We start from the raw sequence: 24,832 nt of genomic DNA on the forward strand, positions 1-24,832 counted from the left end.
TATTTTACTACTTTGTCTTTGCTGCCATCAGGCTTTACCATGCTCCGAGCCTTTAGTCACACAAATGGTAGGTGTGCATTCCATCACACTAAGTGTTGGCATCATCGTAAGTCTGTGCTGGCGATCAGGAGAGAAGACGTTAATGCATGGGAAAGAAGAGCACCTCTAGCACCAAAGCATGTTAAGGAATTGACACAGATGGGATACAAGGTCTTGGTGCAGCCGTCAAACCGGAGAGCCATCCATGAAAAGGTAAGGTCCCATTTTGAGTTAGATAAGCAAAACCATAGTTCAGGTATTAACCATAGTACAGGAAAAATAATATTCAAAGGATATATGTGAGAAAACATACTATGAATTTTGTTGTTAAATGAGGAGTCATTGAGTCCTAGTAGAGAGAAAAAGGAGTAGTTTGTTTAGCCTTTTAATGTAATGTTGGCACACTGGTAGGTTTTTGGAGCTGTTTTTATTGATTTCTTGCCCTTTCGTCTGTCTCTGGAGAAGTTTTAGGTGCTCTTGAAGTAGAAACTTGGGAATTCATTTAACATTGGTGTTTTTGTCTTCTGTTTGTGTGGAGGCAACACTCTAAAAAATAAGCATATTTAAAAGAAAAGGAGGAAGGACCAATCTGGTGAATCCTATTCCTGCTTCAATCCCATTCCTCATATAAAATGAGGCGAGAGGTTTTTTTTTTCTTTCATGCTGTGAGCTTCAGGACAGAACTTTTACAGTTTGTGTAGCAGCAGTAATACTCTGCTGCAAGGTGTCAGAGCCAACAGATAAGAATTGAAACATAAGTAGGGAATTAGTGATCATTTGCACATATCACCTTTTAATTATGGCACAATGCTGGTTTTCACCAAAGCACAGATCACATTAGGTACACAACTACGATACTGAAAGCTGGAATTTTAAAATGTTTTTGAGGTAAAGAAGAACAAGAATAAATTTTGACATGGAAAAACATTCTTTTAGAAGTTGCTCTTCAGCTTGGACTTAGTTTTACACAGTTTTATAAAATCACATGTCATCAGTCTTCAGATTAATTTGTCAGATTTCTCTAAACTTATTTCCGAGTATTTCAACACATTACAAAGGACTGTTCATTATTGCAATACTATAAGATACTTTAAATGTAGTAAAAGATCCTTTTTGTAGTCTGAATTTAAGATGAAGTATTTTACTAACATGTAATTATGTTCTGGCCTCGTATAATAGGATATTAGCATGGAAATTCAGTTTGATATTTGATACCCCTTTTGATAAAGAGGTTTATGACTGCATCACATGCAGTAACTTGTTTCTGCTTTGTAGAATTATCTATTTGTCCTCTCTTCTAGCTGCTTATGTGCTGAGATCTGAATATTAAAAAAACCAGAAAAATTTACTTTGATTTTTCTCTTTCATAGGATTACATCAAAGCAGGTGGCATTATTCAAGAAGATATTTCTGAGGCTTCTCTGATAGTAGGTGTGAAGAGACCTCCAGAGGACAAATTAATCCCTAAAAAGAACTATGCCTTCTTCTCTCACACTATTAAAGCCCAAGAGGCAAACATGCCCCTTTTGGATGAGATTCTAAGACAGGTAAATTGTGTCATCGGGAAGACAAGTGGCTGTTAGCATGGGGTAGAAGCTGAACTTAATGCTGAATTGTGATCGAAAGTTTGCTGCCTAGTATGGTTACTTTCAGCATGCATATCTGTAGATAGCTAATGAGGACTGTTTTCAGTATCTTTTCCTGGAGCCGAGTATTTCTTGCTCAGAGGATCTCGTGCTTGCAGTGCTACTCTGTTTATGTGCGTAAGGCAGATCAGTTGCGAGGGTGGTATGCTCAAGAGAGGTTCATGCTGTGTGAGCATGAAGGCTTGTTAGAAAGTTATTAAGCTAGAGTGCGTGTTGGTTGTTACAGAGGGAGGTAGCCAGTTCACTCAGAAATGAGCAGCCTCTTGGCAGAGGATGTGAATGGGTCTGCAGCAGCTGGAGTGGCACATTGGGGAGCTTTATGCCGAGACTACAGTGGGCAGTGCAGAAACTCTTTAAAACAAGAATTCGGTGCAACCTTTAGGTTTTTATTTTTATACTTACATCTTGTTACGAATTATTTGCCTTTCTCATATATTCCCATCAGCCTCTATCGCAGAATCACAGAACCATTAAGGTTGGAAAAGACCTGTAAAATCATCAAGTCCAAGCATCAACCCAACACCACCATGCCCATGTCCTGCAGTGCCACGTCTACATGTTTTTTGAACACCTCCAGTAATGGTGACTCCACCACCTCCCTGGGCAGCCTGTTCCAATGCTTGAACACTCTGTCAGTAAAGAAATTTTTCCTAATATCCAGCCTAAACCTCCCCTGGTACAACTTGAGGCCATTTCCACTTGTCCTATTACTTGTCACTTGGGAGAAGAGACCAACACCCACCTCACCACAACCCCCTTTCATGTAATTGTAGAGAACGATAGGATGACAAAGGCATATGAAAAGGTAGTTCCTAGGAGAGCAACGTGCCACTGACTGCATTCGCTGAAAATTTTAATACTCAGTTTGCTATGTATTTTCAGGAAATTCGACTGTTTGACTATGAAAAAATGGTTGATCATAAAGGAATGCGAGTTGTGGCCTTTGGAAAGTGGGCTGGTGTAGCAGGTATAGTGCATGAAGTAAAGGCAGGCTTGCAACAAGTAACATCTTGTAATACTTCTGGTTGTCTGCGTTTCCTGAAAGTTGAGGCTTGCAATGTGTTTTTAACTGCATTCTAAACTCTTGCTTTTAAGAGCTTCTTTTGTATTCTGTTTTGTGCTCCCTGCGCTTTTGATAAGACTACATCCTGGCAAATCTACTATTTTACATTGTCTTGAAGTCCCGTTTGTTTATTCAACTAATCTGAGGCAGACTAAATATTGAGAGATCATCTGAATAGGCTTTTGAAAGAAATGGCTGCTGTCAGTCCTGAAAGTTTGAACAACATCTGTCTGTTACTCTGTTACTCATTTATACTGATTTTTGTGAGGCTTTCATTCCTTTCTACTGAACTTCAACTCTTTTTCTTCAGGAGAGTCTCTTTGTTATCTCCTTTTTTGGAATCTGGTGATGTAGATGCATCTCATAAAAGGATATCGAGTATTAAATAGTGCTGAAGCGCACAATGTAAGCCAAGAGCAGGTTTAAGGTCATGGCCTGCTATTGAATTTCTCCTTCCCTGGTTTTATGTAGACTTTCTTTAGAAGTAAAGTATTAATAGTAAAACACGGGCAAAAATATCCAGGGTGGTGTTAGACTTCAGTCAGTCTTTGTAGTTTCTAACTGTGCGTATTCATAATTAACACCGATGATCTTATTTTTCTTTTTTTTTAACAATAGGAATGATCAACATTCTACATGGATTGGGATTACGATTTTTAGCCCTCGGACATCACACTCCCTTCATGGTAAGAGTATATGTGTATGTATTTTTCTTTAGCAAAATGACATTTGAGCATCTGCTAATTATCTGTATTTGAATATGGAAAATATCCTGACGGTTCTGTGCCTTTGATTTCAGCACATTGGGATGGCACATAACTACAGGAATAGCAGTCAGGCTGTGCAGGCAGTACGGGATGCTGGGTATGAAATTTCACTGGGATTGATGCCAAAGTCAATTGGGCCCTTAACATTTGTGTTTACAGGCACTGGTAATGTTTCTAAGGTAAGAATTCAAGATGAAATGCTATATTATTTTTAATAGAACTTCTTGGCATTTGATACATACCAGGTTAAATGGGTTGATGGGTTCATTTTGTTTGCTTGGACTTCAGGTTTTGCTTTGCCAGTAAGAATTTTTAAGTACCCTGAACTAATGTCTTTAAGGTGAGATCATGCCTGACAAGGCTGACCACGCTATCTTCTTACCATGAAAAATGGGTTAAGTCTTACTGCTCCTCTCTACTTTCCCATCTGCATAATTTTTGTCTCCCTCTCTCCACTCTGTTGACTCTGGGCTTACAAGGTATGTTGAATCACCCCATTAAAGTATGGGGGTAAGAATTATTTTTTCTAATACTTGCTGAGTTTTTATATCTGTTTTTACAGCATTGACTTGTCTTACAAGTGCTGTACTTCAGAGCTATTTTCTACAACATAGGGAAAAGACCTCTGGTTATGGCAACAAAGATCTATTAACTAGGCTCCAGTTACAAAGTGAAATCGCTGCCTATGTAAATGTGTGCTTTCTGGACAAAAGGATGACATGTCTGAAAGGCCTGTGTTCTGTAGTCACAGCTTGTTGGGAAAGTCATCTTGAAGTTCTTTGCTTTTAGAACAGCCTGGTTGGTGAGGGAGTGGCTTCAGGGGTCTTCCCTAAAGAGAAACTGCTCCTCAGAGTGGCAGCAAAACCATCTATTGTGGCTGAGTTGAGGCCTCCCAGCTCTGCCATTAGAAATATAAACCAGACGTTGGATTGTGGGTCAGGAATACTGCAGTAATGGGGAATGATGTAAATTCCTTGTACATAGAGCCCAGGCAGCTTTGTTTTGCGGGGGTGTGTGTGAAACACTTTGTATATCTCTGAAGACGTTCTCTGGCAGGACTGTCAAGTTGTGCGTGGCATTTTTATATTTGTTTTCACACACTAAAGGAGCAGTGTTACGCTACCTTTATATTCTCTGCTCATTCTGAATCCTACTTCATGGTTTACAGGGTGCTCAAGAAATGTTCAATGCCCTCCCATGTGAGTTTGTGGAACCACATGAATTAAAGGAAGTTTCCAGATCTGGAGGTATGCTGTGACAATAAAGTGATGAAAAACACTGGAACCCTTTTTGTCCAAGTATAACAGCTATTTTTTTTTTTTTTATTTTTAACCTCAGACCTCAGAAAAGTCTATGGGACAGTGTTAAGTCGTCACCATCATCTTGTAAGGAAACGTGATGGACTATATGATCCAGTAGACTATGATAAACATCCAGAACTTTACACTTCTCGCTTTAACACTGATGTGAGCATCTGTTCTGTTCTTTTATGAAAGGTTTTCCACAGAGTGTTGGTAGTTATTACACCTTTGCATATCCATCGATTGAGAGAGTATTAATTTAAAGCACTAGACCAGGTGCTTTCAACTTCTTAAGGTACTAGATGAGAGCGTCAGGCATCTGTAACTTTCTTTGCAGATTGCACCCTACACAACTTGTTTAATTAATGGCATATATTGGGAACAACATACCCCTCGCTTGTTAAGTCGGCAGGATGCTCAGAAGCTGCTGGTGCCAGTTAGATCTGCTGCTGGTGCAATGGAGGGCTGTCCTGAGTTACCACACAAGTAAGACATCTCAGTTTGCTCGTAACAATTCTGCAGCACCATGATTAAATCATAACGTTAGGCAGTGTCACCACAGTATCTACCAAATGATTCTGTTTCTTACGTTGTTCCTCTTGCATGTTGCAAAATCCCCCATTGATTCTGCTTTCATTCTTCTGTGCTTTGCAGTCTTGTTTTCACAGTTTGGAGTTTTTGAAAACATCACAGTACAAATGATTGACAGGTATTGGCTGTCTTTCTGCAAAGGTAGTTCTGCCATTGATCCTTGTGCAGAATCCAATACAATGTGACTTCTGGGAAATGTACCTATTGCACCGTTATTGCTAGAAGTTTCTATGCCTGAGTGGAGTTTGTTGGTTAAGTTCTTCCTACCCTGTCATTTGGCTTGTACAAGTTCAATAACTGTTCCTTAATACCTCTGATTTCTGCAGCAGGTAGTGGGAATGCTTCACAACCCTGAATAGGTTTAAGGATGGGATGTGAGGTGCAAACCCAGGGTTAGCCTCCTTTCAGTGAGGGTAGGAGCCACCCTTTCTCGAACAGCCCAGTGTAACAGTTCTCTGGGAGACTGGCCCGGGGATGGATTTGGGGAGGATATGACAGTGTATCTTGGTGAGGAAGCAGGTCTTTGTCTCTTCTCTGCGCACTCTTGACACCTTTCTTTCTCTCACTTGACAAATAAAGAATTTAAGTGTTAACCTTGAGTGGAGCCAGAGGTTATGACTACAGTGGGGCCAGATTTCCATTATGTTTCTGGAGGTCATTGTTTGTGTTGTGTGGACTTCTAAATTGGTTAAGATGAATGAAACTACAAGTCTGATAGATCTTCTCATATTTCTTTTATTTCCTGTTCACTTGTGATCTCTTATACTGATGTTCCTTAGTAATTTGGGTAATGGTCTATTCCTTTCTCTTTTTTATTTAACCGCTTTAGACTTCTGGCAATATGTGACATTTCGGCAGACACGGGAGGATCTATAGAATTTATGACAGAGTGTACAACAATTGACAGTCCATTTTGTATGTATGATGCTGACCAGCATATTATTCATGACAGGTGGGAGAGCCTTTAATTTTTATTGCTTTCCTTTGTAATTTGTATAGTGAAACATTATATTGAAAAATTATGCATTTAAAACACTTCTGAAAGGTGGTACCTTTCAGGTACCAAGCAGAAGCAGAGGAGCTATGTTCTCTCTTTCAGTGTTGAAGGCTCTGGGATTCTGATGTGTTCCATTGACAATCTGCCGGCGCAGCTTCCTATAGAAGCAACAGAGTACTTTGGCGATATGCTTTTCCCGTATATTGAAGAGATGGTAAGGTCTTATGTGTCCAACAAGAAGGTAAAAGACTCAAACTTTGTTTTTGGTCTGCTTGTCTGTTGCTTTTCTGGTCTCCAGTATACATTCAAAAGGAATCTGCTGTAGAACATAACCGACTTTGTACTTAAAAAAAAAAAAAAGATTTCTAAGTCTTGAGGCAATGCTTTCAAAAAGCAACATGTCAACAAGACATTAGCGACCTGGATGTCTTAGGGATTTGTCAAGAACACTTTCTGTAGGCAGGAAACAGGCTCTGGCAGGTAGTTCATTGCTCCTGGACCCTGCAGTAGATGTCTAAATCTGATTTTCTTGGGGCACTCAACAATCACACACAGTCAGACTGCTGTTTGAATTCCTGTATTTTCATAAAAGTCAAATGAAACTGATCAGGGCCGGGAGAATTTCAGATCTACAAGGTACTGGTATTGTTGCATGCATTTAAATGTTGCTTAAAATCTTGATGTTTTACTCTGAAAAAAAATTATGGGAAATAAAATGACCTGATTTCAAATAACTTATCTCCATAGCTGTTATCAGAAGGCTCAGAACCTCTTGAAAGCCAGAATTACTCAGCTGTTGTTCGAGATGTAAGTTTTGCAATTTGGCACTCTGCTTGTTTTCCTCTGCTTTAAAACGTACAGGTACAAAACCCCTCAAAATTTGTTTCATGTATTTCTAGGCAGTGATTGCATCCAATGGCTCACTCACAGCTAAGTATGAATATATCCAGAAATTGAGGGAGAGCAGGTAATGTATAGGTTCTTAAAGTTTATTTGGTTCAGGATTTAAAAAAAAACTTGTCTGCATTCTATTTCCCCGTCTGCATTTATTTACACTTGTGTTTTGGTCGAATACTGCTATGTTGCACTGTGTCTAAATGTCTCCTAGCTTGATGATTTCCTTCTTTCTTCATGCCCATTGCCTAAATCATTAACATGTGTTGTTAGTAACTTCTACTGAAGTTGAGAAAGTGGTCATTTTTCTCTTTCTTATGTTATGAAGATTGTTTTACCAGAGGCAGAAAACAGCCACATGCCAGTATTATTCTGTTACTCCTTGCCGTTTCAAAATGGATGTAACATACAGTCCTTGGAAAGGAATAGCTGAAAGGAAGAGGCTCTCTAACATACGTTGAGTCTAGTTTCTTCTGGTATGTCTCAAGTGCTGTGCTGTATAGCATTGTTCTGTAACTGGATGTATTCAGGAGCCTCTGTGAGACCCTCAGACTTTTCATTACACTCCTGTAGCTACAGCTTTAGCTACCACTTCATCCATACCCTGTCTCAGTAGTTACCAGCCAGTGCTAACATGAAAAAAGTAGCATTGAGTGGATTAAGCTAACAAAAGTATAAATAACCTGGGTATCCCTTCCCTTCCCCTTGCTCCCTATTATTAACAAGCACCTATAGTTTACCTATGTAAAATGTTAATTTGACATTAAGTGGGTACCTCTGGCTTCATGTTCATGGTCAGTGCCAGCTGCACTGTACATCATATAGAAGTTGAAATTGGTCTGACCACAAGCACTGCATGTGGTATGCACTAAAAGCATAGTGTGTTGACTTTTGCGTGCCAAACTTCTCCAATTTTCTTTGGGAACTTTCGGAGTTCTGGTTAGGAACTATAGGTGTGTTTTCCACCCAAAGTAACATGCTGTTTGCCTCTCAAAGACTTCAGCTCACAGTGATTTTTGTTGTGTGCTGTTTGGTAGATCACCTCAGAGGCTGTCTCAGTAACCAAGTTTCTTATTCCTCACACAGCACGATGGTCTGTTTTTTTTTCTTTCTCCATAATCGCTTGCATGGTCTTGTGTGAACTGCCCTGAGAATCTGGAGACTTCATTCCCGAGGGGGTTTTTGTGGGTAGATTTTTGATATTTCTGCAGACCTGTGTGTGTGCATGTGATGTTCAGTTGTTCATTGTTGTTGCTCACTTAGCTGTCAGAAAAGCAAGACCTGCTAACAATACCCTCCTTTACTTTGCAAACTTTGGAGATAATGCAAATGAAAGCAGGGATTTTACTGCTTAAAGTGTGATGGTTTAGCTAGAGATAGGCTCTTGTTTAGAGCCTGAAGGAATTATGTGGCTTATGTTATTACTCTAACAAAGTATTATGCTGTGTCTCGTTTAGTTTCTGAGGGCTCTATTTAGACTAATAGCTTATACCCTTTGGATGTACATCAACATTTCAGACTATAGGATAGCCAGACTCTATGAGCTGAACTGTCTTGGGTGCCATCGGAATGCAGGAGCAGTTTGATCTACCAAACTTATCTCCATCTTTTCACCTTTATTTGCTTCGTACCTGCTACCAGCTCCTCATCCACAGCTGCAATGGCATATCCTATTAACAATGTGGACCTCTAAGTATTACTGTTATTTATTCATAGATTAACATAGTTGCATTATTTAAACTTGTATGTAGAGAATAGGCATAATCTGAAATTTTCTTTTCTGGGACTGTGTAGATTCTGTTCCCACTCTTGATAGGTCATTTGGCAGCTCGTGTTTGTGCCTATCCTAGAGCAGACATGCTATGTTTGATCCAAGTGTGACCTCATTCTAGACACTGGAAAAGTTTATAATAAATATGATAAGAAGTTTGATTGCAAAATCCAGCTTTCTTTCAGATAGGAAGTTTCCACTTCATCAACACTGTTGCTCCAAGCTCCTGCATAGCACTGTTGCTCCCTATAAGTAAAGGGTGGAGAGGAATTCTTTCTCTTCCCTTGCCCGTGAGGATGTAGCTGTGGAAGAAGGCATTCTGTTAGAATTGATAGTAGTCATAGGAAGGTCCTTGGGTTTGTTGTACGAAAGGATATGATGGGCTTAGGAGGCTGTGAATGGATTAAATCATGATTTAACTTTTTTAAAAAAATCAAATCTGTGAAACTTACATGAAGGTCAAAATATACAGTAATCCATAGTAATAATTTAGATAGATGAGAGAGGTGGTACTTTGGTACAACCCATTCAGATTTAATGACCTGAAAAGAATGACTTTTTAAAAAATTTTAATTAATCCTGAAAGTGGAGGAAGGGAGGATAGAACATCTGGAATTTTGGAGAGTAATTTAAGCTTTACAAATACTCAGACACAGTTAGTAGGCTGGAATGTGCTTCAGTCAGATGATATAGATGTATTTGGTATTGATTTACATCTCTTCACTCAGGGTAGTCTTTCAATGCTATTGTTTGAGGCCTTGTTGCCCCAAATGTACTCGGGTACTTCATGCCATGCTTTAGGTCATGCAATACCGCTCTTGTTGTCATGCTATTAGGTGTTGCTCTGGCAGGCTGCAACACCATCCTTCATTATTATGGCCATTTTTGAACTGAAAAAAAACAACCGAAAATTGACTTATGGACGCCATGTGGAGCCCCAAAAAGGTCTGAACCAACATTGTTTAGTAGACATATGGTTAGTCCTCTTCTAAGGGCAATAGCTTTAAGCAAAGTGGACATGAGCTTGTCAGCTAGAGGTCAGGATTCTTTCTGTGACATAATCTACAGTGCAGTATATGCCTGTGTAAACTCTCAGTAGATAAAGGGGAAACTGAAGAACTTGCTTATACACTTATGAAGTTTCCCATAAGTCTGTATTTTCGAAGGTCCTACCTATTTATTGAAATTTGTTTTCAGGATATGGGATAAGAAAAGCCAAACCTCAATATCCATTAATTAGATTAAACAATAGGGCAATGAACAGCTTCCTCTTCTTCAACAATAAAAAGTGCTTTAAGGAAATATTTTTATTTGCTAAATAGTTTTTATCTGCATAGTGGTGATACTTTAGACAAAGAGTTTTACAATCTTAATTTTACAACTTCATGCAAATTTAAGCTAAAAGGGAAAATAATTATGAATAACCAAAATGTGTTTTCCTACTATAATTGATACATTTATGAGAGTGTATTTAAACAACTGCTGAACTACGTTATTCTGGTTGGCAAAAAGTAATGCAAAATCTGATGTGAATACATTTTATATTGAAAGTCAATAGGAGAGCTACTTCTTAAATTTGTTTAGGAGAGTAGTAGAAGCTTGGTTGAAACACTCTGTGATGGTTTTCAAATCTGAGTTCTTGTCTGCAAACAGGATTTCTTAATTGGGCATTAACTTTTATTTGATTTTTATTGACTATCATGTTCCTATGATGGACTAATATGAACCTAGTATAACTTACCCAAAATACACTTTCACCAGCATGGTTTTGTGTACTTTAAAAGTTACCTGTGATGTAAAGGGAGCAAGGCAGAGCCTGGAATCCCCTTCTGACAACCCAACATGACATGGACAGGTTGGCGGTCCTCAAATGATCAGGTTACAGTAATTTGGCCATTGGGAAAAATATAATGACAACTGAGGAAAAATTTGTTGAACAGCCAGTAGCAATTGGAGAAGCAGTAGAGATGTTGGTGGATTTGATCATGTTTATATTAGAGGAAAGAAACTAGAAGTTATGCAGCAGCAGAATGGAAGCAGTACTAGACAGTGATTGCCCAGTCTTGGGTTAGATAGCCAGGAACTTGACTCTTGGTCTGAATAGAGCTCTTGGTTTGTAGACTTACTAAAACATACTTATTCTGTTAGCTTTAGCAGCTTACAGTTTCCTTTTTCTGTGTGGTTTTTAATTTTGCCTGTAACACCTCCTAGGGAATACGCTCAGTTGCTGAAGATGGGTAATAAGAAGAGGGTTTTATTGCTTGGATCTGGCTATGTTTCTGGCCCTGTGCTTGAATATCTCACTAGAGATTCCAACGTTGACATCACAGTTGGTATGTAAAACTTTGCTTGTTTTTAATTGAAAAATTATGTCTTATTTAAACCTGCTAGCATGGCAGAACCTTTCTCATAAGTAATAAATTGATCTGCTTCTCAGAACAGATGAAGAAAATCTTTACTATTATGCACAGCAGAAAAGCATTTTGTAGCTTTCTGAGCATTTAAGTTTATATAATTGATTTGAAAATGACATAGCCACATGCAGAGTTTACTGTTTGCATGTGTAACCTGCAGGGAAATTAGAAGTATTTTTCATTCTAACCTGCTTTGGGCTTGTGATTGGTTTTGTAGCTAGTCAGTCAGTTTTGTTGGTGCTTGGCTGTGTTTTCAGCCTCACACAAGAAGATGAAATTGTTTTTATAGATATCTGTGTGAGTGAAGCCTCTGCTGTTGTTATAACTAGTACTGTGGTGGTAAACCTTCAGACCCTGACCTTCCCATCAGCCCCACATGCCTGCTTGTTTATTGCTCTGTTTTGGTTTTATCTGTAGCATATTTTAGGCTGGACATCTCAAAAACACCTTTCTGTACTCTTGATGTTGACTTTACCCTGGTTCTGTGATTTCAGATTTAAAACCCAGGCTGCATTGCCTGAAAGATACTTTGCTGGGAGGTAGTTTCCTTTAAAACTCAACATTGTGTTTCTGTTGATTTCTGTTGTTGCTATTGCTTTGGTTTGTTTTTTTCCCCTCATGCTACTTTCATACTCAGCTGCTTTTGCTACCCTTTGTGGTGATAACCATAGTACTTTAAACTTCTGGGAAAAGATTTACTAGGAAGAAGAGGGGAACTCTAAGGAAGCTGCACCCTTGTTATTAGCACTGCCTGATGCAGTGAACAGGGAGGGATTACAGCAATGTGCAGTGTCCATCCTCTCATCAGTACGGAGGCTGCACCTAGTCCCTGCAATACAGTAGCAGTAAGGGAAACCAGGTGAACTGGAAGATCTGTTTTGCCAAGCACTGTGCAAATACAGGAGGTGCCTCTTATCTGGGTAGCTTAAAAACACGCAGTTTCTACAGCACACACCAAAAAAAGCTCAGAAGGAAAAAGACACAAAGATGTTACTTGTCTAATATTTGACAACAGGCAGGTAGACGAAGAAAGCATAAAATGCACATCGCAGTGCCACATTTGGTTCCCTACTGTTAGGCTACACCACTTTAAATCCAAATGATGAAAATCTTAATTGGGAAACCTTCATGTAGTCAACTTTTTTTGGTTTGAATTTGTAGATGATTTTGCCTAGCTCTTTTCTCTCAGCACAAGTTGATTAGTAGGGTACAGAGAATCACCCTCTGGCAATGTTTATTTCCCACTGACTTTGGAAAGGCCATAAGGAAATAAGGCCCTAAGTTAAAGGCACAGATGCTTTTAATTCTCCGCAAGCCTCTGCCCCACCTGCTGCCTTCATTGCCTACTCCTTTCTTCTGGCTGTGTTGCCGTTGCTGTCCTTATGCTGGCAGCATAGTGAGCTGGGACAGGAAACCAATTCACTTTCAGTCAGATGTGGCATATACTGGTTGGTTTAACCTGGATCTCTTTCAGTTCTGCTTTCCTTATAATAAGTGCTGATGGCAGTAGGAGCAAGATAATAGTAAGGAACAAGTGGAGGCAGGCAGAGACTGGATTTCTCCCTTTTACTGATAATATTAGCATATGCAGGATTGGTAGGACTAAGCCATAGGTAAATATTGAAACTAGTCAGACTGAATCTGGGTCTTTTAGTCATATTTGGCCTAAGCAAAAGCTTAATGTTTTTATCTTTGTTATGTTAAAAATGGCGAATGATGTGAATTTTTTTTGTTTTAAGCGATTAAGCTGTTCTTGGCTATAAATAGGAATTCTGTTAAAATGTACTGAAACAGAGTTTTGAAAGATTTCTTTTTTTAGCCATGCATTTATAGATAAATCTGGTTATGTGGAATGAGGGATGGGGTAAGCTTTTCTGGGCATGTGTTTGTTCACTAAATCTGTTAGTTAGCTGTATTGAACCTGCGTGTTCACTGAGACCTTAAAACTAGTTAAGGTTTTCCTGTCTCACTTAAACCAAGCATAGCCTGAAAAAGAAAATAAAATTTTCCTCTTTGGACTTTTTCCCCTCCTGGATGTCTAGTCAGCTTCTTGCTTTTCAGTGAAGTAGTCTGTGCTTTTGCGGAAATAGCTACTACCATCAAAAACTGATTGAATACCTCCCCTTGGCATTTATTTGGCTAGGTTAGAGAAGTGACCATTTTTAAAACCAGGAGAAAATATGTACTGCATAGTGACCTAAAATACTTCAGGCCTCAAGATAAATTGTTGCGCTAATTGAAAATGGTTGTTTTTCAGCGGGATGATGCTAATCCAAAACCAGTTTATTTTTAAAACACATTGGGCATATAATTTTTCCATTGCAATCTTCCCTCAAGAGCCAGTGCAACACAATATTTCATGAAATTGGGAAGCCCCTGGCATGCCTTTTCTGTATTTCCATGTGAAAGTCAAAGCAAGAACAAAACCTCTGCCTGTTTCAATGCTATTTAATTATTCCGTTTCACATGAGGTTGTAAACCTGCAAGGAAAGGCACTTTTGGGGATAGCCAATTTATTCTTTATTTTTTCCCCTACCTTTCTAGTTGTGCAGTGCTTCTCCAGCAAATTGATAAGCTCATGAATGGCAATAGTATTTAATACATCTAGGACCATGATGCGAGTTTCTGGCATTCTAGTTTTCTCCTACACCTTGTTCTGCCAAGCAGACCACTGGATGACTCATTTAAGTAAGCATTGGTATACCCAAGGGATGATGTCCCTCCCAAATCAAAACATGAAGATCAAGTCTGTTGTGTGATTGTCCACCAAATAAATAAGGAAAAGAAAAATTGATGCTTGGTTTCATAGTGCTGTATGTGGGGTGTCACTGAGTTCGTACTTGTTGCTCTAACTTTGGTTCTTTTTAAAGTTTTTCATTTGTCTGATCCTTTTGACTCCCTATCCCTAACAGTTTTTCCACTAATACTCTATCTCCCAAAAATATACTGGTCTGCCTGCATGGGCTAGTGGTACTTCTGAGTGGGCATAGTGGAGCTGTTGATATGTTTTTCTGCTGGTCATCTTTATTTTATTTTTCCCAGACCTCATGTGGTAGGATTATTGTTGTGGTTCAGATGAGCCACCTCCTCCTGCATCAGCAGAAGTGTTTACTGCAGCTCTTGCCACTTTATTGTGATCTTTCTCTAACACTTTTCTTCAGCCTGAATGTACACATCCAAGCATCCCTCTTGTGTGACTGTTATTTGCATTCTTCACCCTCAAACACTTTCTTTAATTGATCTGCTTCTAGATCCAAGATAACAGTGCGTTTCCAAGGATTCCCAAAGAATCTGTTTTTATCCTTCCCTTAGTGGTTTGGTCACTTGTTCTTTGAAAACTTTGTAATGTCTTTTTCAGTACATTTTGAACTTACCAAAGAGTGGCAGGTGTTCATCTGAGATAGCAAAGACACAACCTCCAATATGTCTGTTTTTTAAAACCTAGAAAATACCTTGCCACAGGTTTTTATGAAGGGTCAGAATTAAAGCCATGGGAGTGTGCTTTTGGAGTGGATCACAACTCTGCCTAGCCTATAATAAGTGTTGGGTTTTTGTAACAAGTTAATGACACTTTTGTGACACATTTCTGCATAAGAGATGCATTCATTCAGCAGACTTTTCTCCCTCTCCCTAAAAAACACTTAGGTGTGAATGTGTGCTTCTTTCTGTTTAGTTTATCTGTTTTTCCACCATACAGTTGCTCAGTTACCTGTCAAATGTAGACAGTGCTGCTATAGAAAACCATGCCGGGAGGACATGTGCACGTGATGCAAGCGAGCCAGTGGGTTCTGGGGTGTCCTACTGTACAAAGATAGGTTTAACAGTCCTTTATCTCATATTCTAGACTGACTTCTTCATAGAGTGGAAAAGAAGGGAGATGACTTCTAGTTTTGCATAAATAATTTGTGTTGACCTAGTCTACTGATAGGAAAACTGCAGCTGAAACTTGTTAATTTTAAGTACACCCACAAAGTTGCTAATTGGTTACAAGTCTGTTCTCATTACACAATTTAGCAGTGAGTGGTTCTTTACTTCTGAGAGTAGGTATTCTTTGTAGATTCTTGTTCTTGAGTTATAGCTGCTGTGGCTTGACACTGGCAATCTGTAATAAAATTCACTACTTTGGAGGAAGTAAGGTGCTTTATGCCTGAGTTCTCTTCAACTGTTAGTGAAGGAAAACATTCATGCAACTGTTTCTCTTTGGGAAGAAGGAGGTGTGTGTAAAGCACAATTATACATGGGGGTGCTTTGGATTTACCTTCATGTTTAGCTAGCAGTTGATGTGTTCTACTTTTAACACAGCGTCTGTCATGAAGGAACAACTTGAACAACTGACAAAAAAATACAGCAACGTTACTTCGGTTCATATGGATGTCATTAAGCACGAGGAAAAGCTGTCCTCTTTGGTGAAGAAACACGACCTTGTGATCAGGTCAGAACTCTGTGTAAAACATGATAGGCTCAACCCGAAGTCATGCTGCTTCTTTCTCCTATTTCACTGACCTAAATCAACATGGTAACTTTTTTTTTAATGCCCAAGAACTGGGATTATATTTGTGTATGTAAATAGTTGTAGCTGGCCACTGCCTTCTCACATAGCGGGGCATCAGGACTTTCAAAGGGGCTTTGACTGCAGCATCTCTTTAGAAGTGTTCACCAGTTACGTGGACAACCGTCTTAGTGTGAGTGGCCAGTTGCGTCCACCAGTGTATGTGTTCCTGGGATCAAATTTGCATGGTTGCAAGAGGAGACAAAATTCTGACATGTTGGTCATTTTTCCTGAATATTCCATTAAGAAACATTTCTTTCGAGGTATTGAAACAGGGGAGGAAATGACTTCATAGCCCTTGCCATTTTGTCCCTTTTGCCACCTATGTCATGAGTGTTGTTTCCTTTCCATGTAGAGCATGCTTTTCACAAAGCACTTCAGCAAGATCATTGTAATGCAAGCTTTCTCAAGGGTGGTTTTACAGTTTTGCATCTTCTAAACCTCCAGCATGCCTGTTTAGGAGGTGGCCTTGAAAAGAGGTCAGTGGTTTGTTTTTTACAAAGAGAAGTGTGACAAAAGTCTAAAGAATGACTCCCCTATTGTCCTGCACCCTGGTCTGAGTGCATTCAACAATGCTCTTCTGATAGGATAGCATTTCACTTCTGTAGGTGTGAAACTGCTCAGGGCAAGGCAGGTATGACTGTTGCATTTACTTAAGTTTTTTTGTAGGCATACAAAAAACATTTGTGAGTGTCTTTCCAGTGACAGTATAAATGACTGGTTGGATTTTGATGTTGCATAATTCTCCTTCATTTGTAGTTTGCTGCCTTATTCAGCACACCCTTTGGTTGCTAAGAAATGTATTGACAACAAAGTGAACTTGGTAACAGCCAGCTACTTAACACCAGCTATGAAAGAACTCGAGGAGAGGTAGGTATGAGAATAGCATCTCCCTGGTGTTGCTTCCTTCTTTAGTGCATTATCTGAACATTTTGCAGTCTATTACACCTGCAATGCTTACTGTGAGTTACTGTTTTCTGCATTCTTTCTCCTTCCCTTTCTATGCTGGAGGACTAAGTACCTTTCCCCAAAGTTGCATGTGGATGCTGTGGCAGAGTGGAGAAATGAGCGCATACCCCAGTCTGGTCAGACTAGTGCTCTGAACACTGGAATGTACTTTTCTGCATGCCCCATCTTATTCCATGTTAATGTGCCTTCCCCTCTCCCCTCAAACCTGTTAGGGTGTTTGAGCTGGGCTTAGCCCAGCTGTCCTGTTCTACCAGTGACAGCAAGCTTGCTTGTCATCCTTCGCATTCCCCGAATATAAACTCATTCTTGGCTTATTGTATCTACAGTAATATCCTCCTTCACGCTCTAATGTTTCTGTTGTCCTACTTATTATGTGATTGGAAGTTGTTTTGGGCGTGGAGCTTCATCTAGGTGCTCCTCTCAGTCATGGTACTGGAAACTCTGAAGTGAACTCAAGTGAGTGAGATGAGAATTGTACATGCTGTGTTCTCTACAAAACATAAAACAGAGAAAGCTGGACAGGTAGAGAACCAGAGTTGCAGACAATGAGGGAGGTTTAGGGGCCTCTCCTCCCCTTCTTGCTGTGATGCCAAGAGGTCATATCACACTCTCAAAAAAAAAAAAAGTTGACACTTCTCATTTGTCAAAACACAAAGTGATTTTGAAAAGAATGTAAATCACTTCAGTTTGTGGTGATAAGTGAGCTGCTCTGGGAGTGTAGACAACTGTTCAAAAAAGAAAACCCAAATGCTTGTAATTTGGGAAAGTAGGCCTTTCTCTCCCCAGCAGGAGCTGTTTAGTGCAATTATGACTAGCTCTGTGCTGTCCTTTTCATTACTACCTTCCTGCATTATAGCACTCACCAGGAGAATGTGGGATATGGAGTAGCTGATAGGAATTTCTTTTTTCCACCAGCCCCTAGGTATTGCAGCAAAGTAAGAGAAACCAAGGCTAGAATGACTCTTAGACAATTGTCACTGTTCAGGTTTTGACATCTGCTTCTTTTTTCTTCCCACAAGCTGCAGACAGAGCCCGGAATTTACTGTGTTGGGGAATGTTCACCGGGCCTTTGTTGGACAGATTTCCTGAATAAAAGGCCAGTAATAGTGAATATTCTGACAGCTCTGCATTTCTGTTATTTTTAGCGTAGAAGCTGCTGGTATTACAGTTATCAGTGAAATGGGTTTGGATCCTGGTCTTGACCATATGTTGGCGATGGAATGTATTGACAAGGCAAAAGAAGTTGGTGCTACGGTAAGGTTGGCAGGTAGTGCATAGTTCTGCCAAGATTTTATTAGTAAAGTTGTTCCTTTAACACCACCCAGGTTTTGGGCATGTCACTGATGTGTAACGGACTCTGGACACCTTACTTTTTCTGATGCTTGGAATTTGGTACCAACTAATCCAACTGGTGAGACCGTCAACTAAGATGGCTTTGCCCCAGTGTATGTTTTGGTTTCCTCTCCTTTACGGACAGCGCCTGCAGTGTGACAGCCTGACACTGTTGCTCAGTGAAATTTTTTTGGTTTCCCCTGTCCACTGTAGATCTTCTGATTTGGCCCATTTAGGGGATAATGACAACAGAAAATTTTAAGAACTAAGGGGGATCCTGCAGGGTAGCTCTGTACTGTTTGCATCCTGGTCTGTCTTCTTTTCATTCTTTCGTGTGGATAAATCTGACAGGTTGTATCCTACACTTCTTTCTGCGGTGGCCTACCAGCTCCAGAGCACTCTGACAATCCTCTGAGATACAAGTTCAGCTGGAGCCCACAAGGAGTGTTGCTGAATACCATTCAGTCTGCTACGTATTTAAAAAATGGAGAGGTGAAGTAATCCTAACATTACCATTTAAATCCAGACAAAGAAGGTGGTATTAGGCTAAGGAGGGAATTGGGATTTGTAAGGTGCTGTGTTTACTTTCAAGCCAGTGACAGTCAGTTGCTGAAGCAAGTTGCATGCATCACCTAATCCTGTGTTTGGAGCGTGATAGTGGCTGGCTGCTGCCAGCTTAATTCTTACTTACTATATGCAAACTGATTGCAAAGAAGGAGTGTGTTCAAATGACTAAAGCACTGGATTGAGGATGGTGTTCTGGGTTCAGCTTCCCTTCCTCTTGTGTGTTGCTGTTGCCACTTAATTGCCCTGTCTTTGGCTCTGTGAAACAAAGGTGAAAGTGTATCCTTCTACTTGCTTTTCTGTCTAGTGTCTAGTCATGTTTGTAAACCAAACAGCTTCATTCTGTACTTGCACAGTGTATAGCAGAACTCTTGATGTCTTTTTCTTTTAGTGCAATCTGTAACACCAATAACCCACTGAGTGGGTTTTGTGGAAGTGTACAGTGCTTTCTGATGTGTTTTATGTAAGCTCTGTTTTGCTGTTTGTGCAGGAGTCATTAGAGTAGACTTAACCTAGCAAATGTCACTGCATGTTTTATAGAAAGATCATAAGTGGTTTGAGCAAAGCTATTGCAAGCCATTATCACATTTCTGCTTTCCAGTCCTATCTGTTTGATCACTCCCACTTGCTCAGAGTAGATACTGAGCAGGGGCTCTTCAAATGTCAAGGAGACTGCCTTGTATAACCACTGTAAAGTTTAGCTAATTATGTAAACTTTTTGATCTGCAAAACTGAGAAATCTTTTGAGATGTTTTATCATGACATTTTGGTGTTCTAGTGTTCTTATTGCAGTAAGAAAGGAGATATTCAGGGATTGTACATTGAATCATTATTTAAAAAGCAACAACACATAAGTTTCAGATGAAAGGGTCTCTTGAAGTTGTGAAAATGTTTCTTATTTAATACTGTCCTGGTTCACGCATTGCTAGGAAGAATTAGATCATGCATATGAATGATTCATTATGAGCACACTCTGTGAGCTTGTCAGTGAATTGTGCAATTTTTCCTCCTTGCCACTAAATCGTTAGCTGTCTTTGACCGTTGCACAGGATTCTTCCACACCAGTGTCTTGCCTGACAAACACAGTAAGATCTTTCGGCATTGCTGCAGGCTTCATTGCTTTAGTCTTTCTTTTAGAAGGAAATCTTGCCCCTTTGCTCAGAAGTCACAAAATGAGTTTGTATTGATGCTGCATAGCAGATCTGTGCATCAGCTGCTTGAAGGAAGCAGGGTTCAAGGCTTTAGTGGGGAGTGATAATAGAACTAGTCAATGTTATTCTGTTTAACGGTATGTTCTCTCTGTGCTTTGTAGCTGCAACTAAAGATACACATGGGCAGCAATTTTATACCAGTGTGATATCCCCTGATTTATTTTAATCTTTAAAAAAAAAAGAAATGAAACCCCATCCTTCTCTTTACGTTTGCCTTCTCCTCCCCCATAAAAAAAGAGAATAAAAAGGTTGACCAAAAAGCAGGGAGCCTATGGGCAAAATCTCCCTTCACACTGGTGTGGTTTGGGGAGAGGCTTCAAAATTACACTAATGCAAGTGAAATGGGAGCCTGCCACCTTAATATAAATGCAGCAGGAATTAACAGTGTGTGTGAGAAGGATGTGGCTTGTTTTAGCCCTTTGATTAGTAATGGCTGACATAATGCATGTTCCTCCATCACAGGATATGCTTAAATGGCTTGTGCAACTGCTTTATTTAGATTGGGCCTTTGCTTGCACCAGAAACACTAAGCATATTGTTCCTATTTTGAGCACACTTCATTTTTTCTGTTGTAAAACAAAAAACCACTGCGCTGAAATAATATTGCTGTTCTTTTACAAAATTTAGATTATCAATATTCCAGCTGGAGGAGCATTACTTGATACTGTTACTCCGATGGATTTTTTCCCAGGATTAAATCTTGAAGGTTTTCCTAACAGAGACAGTACAAAATATGCTGAGCCGTATGGTATTCAGACAGCTCACACTTTGTTGAGAGGCACCTTAAGATACAAAGTAAGTTGTTGTTATTATTATTAATTATTGTTTTCCTCAGGAGGTGAATGTTGTCATTTCAAGAAAATGATATATTTAGAAGTCAGTCTTTTATAGCTCTGTACTTGCTATTTATGAACTCTCCACTATCCCAACTGACAGATAATTGAAAGCACTTTTCTCATTTTTTTAATGTAGCTTTACTTGGTTTATTTAACAGGTGTTTGTTGCAAACCAGAAAAATAGTTTTACTTGTTTTAGGCAGCTGTTAGCTTGTATAGTCTGTATCTGTGCTTCTTTTTTTTCTCTGGCTCTGTATTTGGTGTCAGATAAATAGAAGATTTAAAAAAAAAAATCTGACATGTTTTGTGATGTGTGTTGCTGTTACATATTTTTAAGACTTGATCTAGTCTCTTGAACTTGATAAAAAATTTGAACCTACAGTTTGTTGCTTATATTCCTATGAAAAACATAATGTAAAAATCTTACAGAAAATTATGGTTTTCCATCAAACTGAAAAAGCTTTTCATTAAGTAACTGGAAATCTTGAATTTGAGCAGCTTTAACATTTTGTTCAGTTCAGTAAAATGTTAAGAGAAAAATGTGTTCCTTCTAACTGATAGTCTCTTTTCCTTTCATTTGTTAGGTGCACAAAGCAGAATCAAAACATAGTATTTTTTCTTTCAGATTTCTTTTTTTATTATTTTGTTGCTCAATATACATTAAGAAGGAATAAACCTAAAACCATATTGAAGGCTTGAAAAAGCTTTTATGGATGTCGTGATATGTCTGTTGAGTTAAGGTTTATATCAAGGTTGGTTTAAGTTGTTGTTTTGTACATGGCTTGAGGAATGATGTGTATGTCCTTTCCTTCTTAATTCCTCTGTTGCAATACAACAGGATTTTTTCTTTATTTCTGGGAGGGAGGCTTGCTTAGCAAAATAAGATGGAAGGCCTGTGTGGGGGAATAAGGGTTACAAATTGCAATAGCTCTTTTTTTGTCAGTCTAGATATGATGTCTTGTTCAGAAGCTAAAAATATGTGGAAGGCATCTATCTCGTCATGAAGTCTTAATACGACAGTACCTACTTTTCCATTTGGTGCCTGGTAAAATTTTCTTCTTTTGTATAAGTGTTAGCACAAGCAAAAGCAAAGATGTCAGGGTGACATGAAGAGCTGTTATCAATGTGCTGCCAGAATGATATTTCTGTGGTTAGTGCTGTTTTCTTAACCCCCGAAGCAGGTCCATCACTTTAGGTTGGGCTGATGTTGGTAGGGTTGCATGGAAGAGCTTGCCATACCTCTGCCTGCATGGTACCTACGTGCCAGAACATAGTGCTGAGCAGGGCAGAAGTTAATGTTGGCCCTTTGCACATGCTGCTGTGTGGCAGAGCAAAAAGCAATCTGTTCAGTGCGGAGGCTAGCATCTCCTCAGAGTGCCTTTTTATAGATTAAGTTCAGATAGCTAATGCAGTCAGTTTAAAAAGAGGTGTCACAGAAGGATCTCACTGCAAGGCCATCTGAGCTGATGACCTAGTGCTGGTGGAGGTGGCTCCTAATTATAATTAGCCCTCTTTCTGGGTGCTTTATTTCCACCATTCTTCTTGTTTACAGTGTTTCTAGTCACTTGCATGTAAGTGTTTTCAGGTATCCAGCAGCTGTGTGGGAGTGTTAATGGGCTACAAATAAAAATGAGCAGAAGCCAGTTGGGACTTCTTTTGTCGTGCAGCCTATTGCAGCCTTTGCAGTTCCTTTTAAAAACCACTCCTCTGCTGTCCTGGTTGTCTCTCTGATATTCCTGAAGGAAAGATACAAATACACAGGATTCTTATCTCTAAAATCAGTTTATCTGATGTCCATACAATCACAGTGGTGTAAAACTGGGGTGAGCTGAGTTCAGCGTTGGGCTCTCTGTTTTCAGTAGTTTGTTAATGGCCAGATGGCTGATACAACCCTGTCTGTAATGACGTGCTGGAGTTTGAACTAGTGCTGGCCAGCATAGCCCTTTGATCTCATGACCCAGTGCAACTTGCCATGGAAGTACTGATGGCAGAATAATAATAAGTCATTAAGGAGGATATTGAAAAAATAGGGGGAGGGGTGGAGAGGGGCTGGGGAAGGTACCTCTCTGTAGCAGTAACCCCACTGGCATCGTGTTACTGTGGCTGTCTTCCCATGGGAATAACGCTTAAGACTACCATTGTTGTGTCCACCACTACATTCAAACCAAGGAGAAATATTCACCTCAGTTTCAAGTGATTATTATTTTTAACCATGTTATGCTTTTATTTCAGGGATACTCTAAAACTATGGGAGGCTTTGTAAAACTAGGATTAATTAACCCAGATCCTTATCCTTTGCTAAACTCAACCACGCCACCTCTAACTTGGGTGAGTTACTCTGATTACTCTGCTGCTTTTCCTCTGTTTTATTAATGTTTTTCCTATTGCTAGGCTTGGGTGTGCTCAGCAATGGGAATCTTCTGTTGCATCCTGGTCATCTTTGCTTTTTGTTCCTGGAAATTAGGAAGGTTTTTTTTCAGCAGGAATGTAATACAGTGCTGGAACAGATTTCCCAGAGAGAGACTCTGGAGTCTCTGATGCTGGAGGGTTTCAGGGCTCAGCTGGACAAAGCCACAGCTGCCTTGAGTGCTGTTGGTACTCCTGCTTCAAGTAGGGCATTGGGCTAGATGACCCTCAGAGGTCCCATACAATATTTTTATGAATTGTCTTAAATTTTCTGTTAGAATCCAGCCCTCAGTGCTGTGAGTTTGCAGTGTCCATATTGGTACTGGCCCATCATCTTCAGTGTAAATGTATGTTTCAGGGCATCAAGAAGTAAGAGATCATGCCTAAATGAGTATATTAAAATATTTTTCTCTGTTAAAACTCTGTACAAACATTTTTTTTGTCTTCTGTTATCCTGCTTTTCTGTCTTGCTTACTGATGTCTCACTTCATCTTAATCTCAGCCAAGGTATAACTCCCGTGATGTGCTGCTGTTACATTTGACAGTCAGTGTTTTGGTTGTCTCTGTGGGCAAAGCAGGGAATTTCATATTTCAGTATGGTATAAAGAGGGCTGAATTTACAAACAGCTTACTACTTGTCAGGTCTGTTTGTCTTGTGAGAAATTTTTCTTCCATTTTGCAAACAACTGAAAGAGTAACTTTGTTTATTACTCAGATGCACAAAATTCAGATCTGTCTCCTGTTTTCTTCCCTGTGCTTTTATCAGCATTAGTCTGGAAAAAGACACCAGGCTTATGCTGTGTGATGGTCTGAGGAGAGCACGGTATTTTTCTGATGATGCCATTATTTCAAGTTAAGAATGTCTTGAGTGTTCTCAAAAGCAAAAAAGCACAAGGCGAAGAGGCCCAGTCTTGCTTGTCTCTGACTAACATACAGCACTGCCCATCTTCCCAAACTCAGGAGTTTTTGGGCTGGTGTATGGGCTGCCATTTCAGCAGGATGTCCATTTCAGTGACTGTAAAATGGCCCACAGAATCACAGAATCACTAAGGTTGGAAAAGACCTATAAGATCATCAAGTCCAACCTAAAAAAAAAAAAAAAAAAACCAAAAAACCAAAACCACCACACAACAACAACAAACCACAACACACCAAAAACCAACCCACCCAACACCACACAGCACCATGCCCATCAAGCTACATCCCACAATGCCACATCCACACGCTCCTTGAATACCTCCAGGGAGGGTGACTCTACCACCTCCCTGGGCAGCCTATTCCAATGTTTCACTACTCTCTCAGTAAAGAACTTTTTCCTAATATCCAGCCTGAACCTCCCCTGGCGCAACTTGAGGCCATTTCCTCTTGTCCTGTCACTAGTCACTTGGGAGAAGAGACCAGCACCCACCTCTCTGCAACCCCCTTTCAGGTAATTGTAGAGAGCGATAAGGTCTCCCCTCAGCCTCCTCTTCTCCAGACTGA

The 24,832-nt window shown here is 39.7% G+C and overlaps 1 protein-coding gene across 1 annotated transcript in view; it reads left to right on the forward strand.

Annotated features, from left to right (window-relative positions):
• The window catches only part of AASS (aminoadipate-semialdehyde synthase), a 33,859-nt gene that overhangs the window by 2,163 nt on the left and 6,864 nt on the right, over positions 1-24,832 (forward strand). Inside the window, exons 2-20 of the mRNA XM_059816258.1 lie at positions 32-252; positions 1,410-1,586; positions 2,568-2,652; positions 3,367-3,434; positions 3,548-3,694; positions 4,684-4,762; positions 4,854-4,981; positions 5,154-5,302; positions 6,237-6,359; positions 6,507-6,618; positions 7,152-7,211; positions 7,304-7,371; positions 11,281-11,402; positions 15,786-15,915; positions 16,792-16,902; positions 18,147-18,255; positions 18,685-18,825; positions 20,736-20,903; positions 23,177-23,272. Of these exons, the coding sequence (XP_059672241.1) occupies positions 40-252; positions 1,410-1,586; positions 2,568-2,652; positions 3,367-3,434; positions 3,548-3,694; positions 4,684-4,762; positions 4,854-4,981; positions 5,154-5,302; positions 6,237-6,359; positions 6,507-6,618; positions 7,152-7,211; positions 7,304-7,371; positions 11,281-11,402; positions 15,786-15,915; positions 16,792-16,902; positions 18,147-18,255; positions 18,685-18,825; positions 20,736-20,903; positions 23,177-23,272 (2,286 nt within the window). The 5' untranslated portion in view covers positions 32-39. The remainder of the gene's footprint in view (positions 1-31; positions 253-1,409; positions 1,587-2,567; positions 2,653-3,366; positions 3,435-3,547; positions 3,695-4,683; positions 4,763-4,853; positions 4,982-5,153; positions 5,303-6,236; positions 6,360-6,506; positions 6,619-7,151; positions 7,212-7,303; positions 7,372-11,280; positions 11,403-15,785; positions 15,916-16,791; positions 16,903-18,146; positions 18,256-18,684; positions 18,826-20,735; positions 20,904-23,176; positions 23,273-24,832) is intronic.

The sequence above is a fragment of the Gavia stellata genome, chromosome 4 (assembly GCF_030936135.1).
Source record: "Gavia stellata isolate bGavSte3 chromosome 4, bGavSte3.hap2, whole genome shotgun sequence".
Lineage (NCBI taxonomy): Eukaryota > Metazoa > Chordata > Aves > Gaviiformes > Gaviidae > Gavia > Gavia stellata.